Below are 6,920 nucleotides of genomic sequence, written 5' to 3'. Positions count from 1 at the left end.
GACCAAATTAATACAAGTTCATACAACACTTAAATGCAACAAACAAATAACTCTCTAGCTAAAGCACTTTAATGCAACAACAAATGCGATCAAGATCGCAACTAAGGTAACAATTGATCCAACAACATAATGATACCAAGCCTCACTATCGATGGCATATTTTCTATTCTTTCTAATCTTCAAGCGCATTTTCTCCATCTTGATCTTGTGATCATCGACGACATCGGCAACATGCAACTCCAATTCCATCTTCTCCCCCTCAATTCTTTTCAATTTTTCTTTCAAGTACTCGTTTTCTCTTTCAACTAAATTTAACCTCTCGACAATAGGGTCGGTTGGAATTTCCGGTTCACATACCTCCTAGATAAAAATATCTATGTCAACTTGATGGGCATAATTTGTCATAAACACGAAATGCAACAAATAGTTTTAAAAGAGAATATACCACATCTGAATCATAACAAGGACGAGGGCCAACGGGGACGGATATCAAAACCATGGCACTATGTATAACAAACAACGTATGGGTAAGATAATTATTATACGAGTATCTATATATCCAAATCACACAAACATCAATTTTTTATATAAAATTTCATGAACAAGAGGCTCACCACAAGGTGGTGCCGGCGACGGGACGGTGCGGGCGATCGGCGATGGTTACGACGGAGATTTAGAAGGCACTAAGTAAACCACACCTACATATGCAAACTAAGTGTTATTTTGACCTCAAATTGCATATAAATCAAATACTACCACATATAATTCCTCCCAAATTACTAAAACCCACAATTAATAACTATATAAACCAATGCAAGAGCTAATCTAGCAATGAGAGATGAAAGGACAAAGTTGCTAACCTTGGTGATCATTTGAATGGATGAGGGCCTGCAAATCTTGACAAATTTGGGGCAAATTTTGTGATGAACTCGAGAGGAAGAAGGGAAGAACAGAGGAGAGGGAGAGGGGAAAGGGGGAAGAACAGAGTGCGGGTGGACGAAGGGTTTATATAGGACGACCTTTAGTACCGGTTCGTGCCACGAACCGGTACTAAAGGTGCTGGAAGGGCCCCACTCTGACAACATCCTGCCACCACTTTCTTTAGTACCGGTTCGTGGCATGAACCGGTGCTAAAGGTTCGCCACGAACCGGTACTAAAGTGCTCCTCCCGCCTAGCCGTTGGAACCGGCACTAATGGACACATTAGTGCCGGTTCTGTTACAAACCGGAACTAATGTGTCTCACATTTGACCCTTTTTCTACTAGTGAGAACCTGATCCAACTTCTCGAAAGTTGGATTTGGCAACGCGTTAGCCCATGTGAACTTCCTACCTAAAAGCTTAATCTCTCTCAAATCCAAGCTTTCAATAATAGTGTTAAACATGAATGACCATCTCCCATCGAAATTGTCATTATTCTTTTCATCACTTCTTCTAATAATGTTAAAGTCTCCCCCAACCAAAATTGGAAGTTGCTCAGACCCGCAGACTCTAACGAGATCGGCGAAAAATCCGGTTTGAGTTCTGCCTGCACGGCACCATACACCGCCACCAAAGCCCAGTTGAAACCATCAGCTTTGGGCCGCACCCTAAACTTAACAATAAAATCTCCCATGATCACACTTCGAACTTCGAGAGAGTCACATCTAACACCAAGTAAGATTCCACCCGACCTTCCTCTCGGTGGAAGACAATGCCAGTCAAACTCAATACCCCCCGACAAAGTATTGAGAAATTGTGGTGAAAAATTTGCTCTGCCCGTTTCCGACAATGCAATAAAGTCCAATCTATGCTCGATGGATGCTTCTGCAAGGAACCTCCTTTTAGCCAAGTCTTTAAGACCTCTGCTATTCCAAAAGATTCCTCTCATATCTCATCATGGAATTTTTTGGCCGTGCGGATCCTAGCACTCCTACGGACCGCGGACATCGGGTAAATCTTACGCTTCCACTTGCGCTTAGGGCTGGTCCGCGTGCCCACCCGGTCCACACTCCCCGCACCTGGGGATCTATCTACCTCCACGCCGACATTCTCATCCTCCTCCTCCGGCTCCTGGAGGGGCGGTGCGAGATCATCACAAAATTTATCGAGCATCCGAACTCCCAAAGCATCAATCTCAGAATCGTTCATGGGTTTGACCGCGGCTAAGTTACGAATCATTTCTAAAGCCCTCTCGGCTTCTAGATCAAGCAAATCATTTACGGAATTAGACACTTCACCCTCATTACTACCAAATGAAATTCCTAATTGGTTTGCCTTATCAACAATCTCATCATTCGAAAAATGCAAGATAGTATTGGAAGTATTCACGGACATACCAGTAGTGACCTGAACGTCACGAAGCTTTGCCGCCCTCACGGCACAGCGCTGCTGCATGTCGTCCACCTCCGGACGGCCCTGAAGCCGACAACTCAGCCGTCGGCCCTCAGACGCCTGGTCCGGAATACCACCGAACTAAATAACCTCCTCCCACGAGAATTTATCCGGGGAGCGACCGCCTGTCACTCCCCGAACATTCACCCGGTCCCTTGTCTCGTGAGTTAAAGGTTGGTGATCCGCCACCGCTGCTATGGATCCAAGCTGATGGAGTTCGCCCTGATTTCCCCATCGCCCCAACTAATGACCTCGCTACAGCCGGGAAGATGCAGCTCCGCGTTCAGGCTCCTGCTTTTAATCCCCGCCATGTTCAACAACAGGGTGAGTCGTGCTCCACTTGCAGCAGTGATAATCTGTATCAGTTGGAAGAGTCTATGATTATAAATTGGGCAGCGGTGCATGGCGCGGGCGCCATGAGGGCCATTGCTTGGAATTGCCAGAGGTATGGGCCGGGGCCTCGGCAATGATCGTGTGCTCTTCTTGGCCAACTTGATCCGTTCCACTAAAGCAGAGGTAACTTTTGTCTCAGAAATTAAGTCTTCCAAAGTTTGTTCTGTTTATCTTGTTATTAGGTTTGATGTTACTAATGTCCTTGTAGTTCCCTCTAGAGGTGCTTCGGGAGGTCTCTGGCTTATGTGGACTGATGATCTGAATATTACTGTTCATAGTGCTACTTTCCACCATATATTAGCTAATGTAGTTCATCCTGCTTCTGGGGTCCAATTTTGTTTGATTTGTACTAGCAAACATGCCCGTGTGTTGCAACGGTATTTTTTTCTTTTAACAGACCCCTATCTCAATAAGCATTGCTCAAGAATGAAAAATAGAAGACAATACTGAAGGTACGTTCGTCTGTTCACTCTTGGCTGAGGACATAATGATTTTTGACATGATGTCACTATTAATTGTCATAGATTGTGGACACAGAAACAGTAAAGACATTTTTATTCACTTCTAGAAATATAATAGTTAAATTGTTGGCATGAAAATGATCAAACAAATTTAGAAGAGCTGAATAATAGTACCACTCTAAGCTTAACAGAATATAGTGAAATTCTGCATACCAGGCCAGCAAATATCAACAAAATATATAAAAGCACATACATCATTGGGAATATTAGGATCTGCTCCAGACTTTAATAGGAGCTTAATGAAGTTGGTATAACCTCCATGCATCGTAGCAAGCAACAAAGGAGTCAACATGGAACCATTGCAATTGACATCAGCACCAGCCTGTGAAAAGAATTGTGCAAAATTATGTTCATGGTGATATCTCCATGTAGAGATCGTAGAGTAAGCAAATCACAACATTGCATGGAAAAATAATCCAGAGAATACTCACCTTAATGAGTAGCTTCATGCACTTCAATGAACGGTAAACAAGAGCACTCATAAGGGGACTGGTAGTACCATTGATAATGATGTTAGGCTGAAAGCAGAGCATTGTTGTATTAAGATAAGAAGCACAGGTGTTATGATAAATTCAGTAGTTAGGTTTGAGATGAACAAGGATATGACTATCAAAAAGCATGTCATCATATAATCAACTGGTGTGTGTCCGGTGGTTGAAGAGATCAGATGGTAAGTAGGCCCAATCGCCATTCTGACCTAGCATGCTTTATTTGTTGGAGGATTGGAATGGGTTGCTCCATTAAATGAATCACATTTCAAAATCTCAATTGAGTGTCCCTAATAAAATGATTATGTACTGCGGCATCTAAGTATGTATCAATCCGAGCAACCAAAGCAGACCCAGGTTAAGACATATTTGTCCACGTCATATAACTCTGCACAAACTTAAAACTTCCCGTCGAAATTAACTATGAATCAAGAGAAATAAGAAATACCAGAGGCCATATACATTTGCATGGTGCTCTAGCAAAATCTTAACTGTCTTATCCTGCTCATTATTAGCAGCCCAAAAGAGTGGTGTTCCATGGCCACAATCTATGTCAATAGGCACTCCTTTTGACAGGAGGAACTCTGTAACCTTGCAGCATCCTGTGGTGAACGAGATGATTCCATAAGTCATGTGGGCACATGCATTGAACAAATGACTGGAGTAGAGTAAATAATTACCAGTACAATGACTAGATTGCAGAAATTAAGTGTGAGGGTGTGTGACATGGGGAGTACCTATACCCACAGCATGGTGGAGAACTGTGCACCCTTTGTCATCTGCTTTCACAAGATCACCACCATGATCAAGAAAATACTTGACAGTAGCAACATCACCAGACTGAGCAGACACCATAAATGGAGTCACACCTGTAACAAAAGGCACATTGTTAGCATAATCGTACATCTCATACCACTTCTTCTTCGGTACAACCCCCCTAAACACAACAACGGCTAAGATCGCTCCGTACACCTTCATTAAAAAGGGTAGGATCGTCCCAGCACATAAAAAGCCGCCTCCCGCGCGACTGGGATGTACCCGCCCGCGCGACGGGGCTGTACCTGCGCGACGGGTGCTCTACATCGACTACCCCGTACACGCGTCCGTCCGTGTACATACGACGACGACCAAAGAAAAAAACGACGTGACCTGTCGAGCGACGTACTCGTGGCGACGTGGCGTCGGCTGGATGAAAAAAAAGACGACGCGACGTGTGGGGACGGGCGGTTGCGTGCCATCTAAGCGTCGGTCAAGGGCGGTTCTCGACGTGGCGGACGGCCTGATGCGCCATTAATGCCGGCGTTACGCCGGGCGTCGGTCACCTACCGGACGGCCTCCCCCACCCACCGATGCCTGCCTTTAAAACACCGCTCGTCGCCCCATCTGCCTCCCCCCAGTCCACTCGACGCGCCTCGACCAGCTCACCCCACCCACCGACGCGCTCCACCGCCAACGAGCTCCCATTCCCGGCGGCCTCCATGGCGTCCGACGGCGACGGTGGCGGTAGCTCGTGGTCGACGAGCCTGGGCACGCCGGAGACAGACGAGCTCATCTGTCTCGGGCTGATGGTGCCGCCGGGCTGCCATCTGCCTCGCGTGTTCCACATCACCGCCGATGGGTACCCGACGAGGGGGCCCGGCGCGATGCCGGTCGAGCTCCGCCAACACGAGGGTGGCCGGTGGAACATCGTTGGCCGCACGAGATTGTGGAAGGGCAAGAACTTCTGGGTCGTCATCGCGCAGGATCGTCGGGATATGTGGACCGGCGGCTCATCGTTGGGCCCGGGAGGCTCGTCGTCTGCCGCGCGTGGCTCGTCTTCCGCCCTGCGCCGGCCCCGCCGGCCCCCTCCGGCGGTCGCGCCGTCTCCGAGCTCGTCCCGCCGTCCGGTTCCCGCCATCGCCCGGCCCACCTCCCCTCCCGTCGTCGAGATCCCACCGGAGCAGTTTGCACTGCGTGAGGACGGTGACCCCAAAGATTGCCCCGACTATCTCATCGCACTGCGGGCGTCGCAGGAAGAAGCGGCGGCGGCAGCCGCGGAGGCGAGAGAGGCTGCCAAGCTGCAGGCCACACTCGACGCGCCGGCGGCTATGGCGGCGGCAGCAGAGGCCGCAGAGCTGCAGGCCGCACTCGACGCAGAGGCGGCCATCGAAGCGGTGCAGCCGCAGGTGGCTCCGGAGGAGGACGATGACGGCTACTGGGACGACGGCGGCAAGAGCAGCGACGACGGATACGGTGACGACGACGGTGACGTCGGTGCGGGCGAGATCGTGGACCTCGCCGCCTCCGACGACGACGAGTAGATTAGGTTTAAATTAGGTCGTTATGTTTAATTAAGTTTAATTAAGTCCTATTTAATTAAGTTTTGTATGTTTTAATGTAAAATGAACCGTCGTTATGTTGAATGAACTATCGTTTATCGTTATGTTGGAGTGATGAAAATTAGTATGAAATATTATGGAAAAAAGTGAATCATTTTATAAAAGAAAAGTTACCCGAAAGAAATTAAAATTAAATAGTTTACCGGTATAATTGAAAGATTATATAAAAAAGGATGAAGAGAGGAAAAAAGAAAAAAGAAAAAAAGAAATTAGAAGAAGGCATTTGTAAAAAAAATTAAAAAATGAGTATGAAATAATTTTAAATTAAAAATAGTGTTTTAGGACTGTCGAAGCCAAAAACCATAGAAAATGCAAACAGACCAAAAATGCACATAAAATTGGCACGCATGATTCCCATGTAGATACAATTCAATAAAAAAAATTGGGCATGTTTGTAAGTTACAGGAAGAAAGGTGTTCGGTACACACCTTTTCGCACCGAAACCACCGGGTTGCACAACAAGTGCTAGTTTGGTTTGCCGGAATGTACCCAACTTTTGGCAGCGCGTGTGGGGACCCACCGGTGACCGCATGCCAGAGATGAACAAAATCGGACTACGAACGCACGTTGCGTCACGTCCGGGTAGTGCTTTAGGGTTTTCGATGCGGAAAATTATTGAAAATCCGTACAGCGTCGGAACATGACAAATTTTGGCGTGCGTGTCCTGCATGGTCACTGTGGCCCGTGGAAAAAAAGTGAGCAGCTTTGGCGGATGCGACGGAGAGACGTACGGCCGAGGGTCCCCTCCACCCATACCGAAACCACCGG

At 47.2% G+C, this 6,920-nt stretch overlaps 1 protein-coding gene across 1 annotated transcript in view; it reads right to left on the bottom strand.

Annotated features, from left to right (window-relative positions):
• Window positions 1-2,566: 2,566 nt before the first annotated feature.
• LOC119279414 (putative ankyrin repeat protein RF_0381) overlaps window positions 2,567-6,920 on the bottom strand; it is a 32,008-nt gene continuing 27,654 nt past the window's right edge. Inside the window, exons 4-8 of the mRNA XM_037560654.1 lie at window positions 4,512-4,643; window positions 4,237-4,376; window positions 3,718-3,804; window positions 3,480-3,608; window positions 2,567-2,728 (exon numbers count right to left, since the gene is read on the bottom strand). Of these exons, the coding sequence (XP_037416551.1) occupies window positions 2,567-2,728; window positions 3,480-3,608; window positions 3,718-3,804; window positions 4,237-4,376; window positions 4,512-4,643 (650 nt within the window). The remainder of the gene's footprint in view (window positions 2,729-3,479; window positions 3,609-3,717; window positions 3,805-4,236; window positions 4,377-4,511; window positions 4,644-6,920) is intronic.

Source organism: Triticum dicoccoides, chromosome 3B (assembly GCF_002162155.2).
Source record: "Triticum dicoccoides isolate Atlit2015 ecotype Zavitan chromosome 3B, WEW_v2.0, whole genome shotgun sequence".
Classification (NCBI taxonomy): domain Eukaryota; kingdom Viridiplantae; phylum Streptophyta; class Magnoliopsida; order Poales; family Poaceae; genus Triticum; species Triticum dicoccoides.
This window is presented reverse-complemented; position numbering and strand designations above follow the sequence as displayed.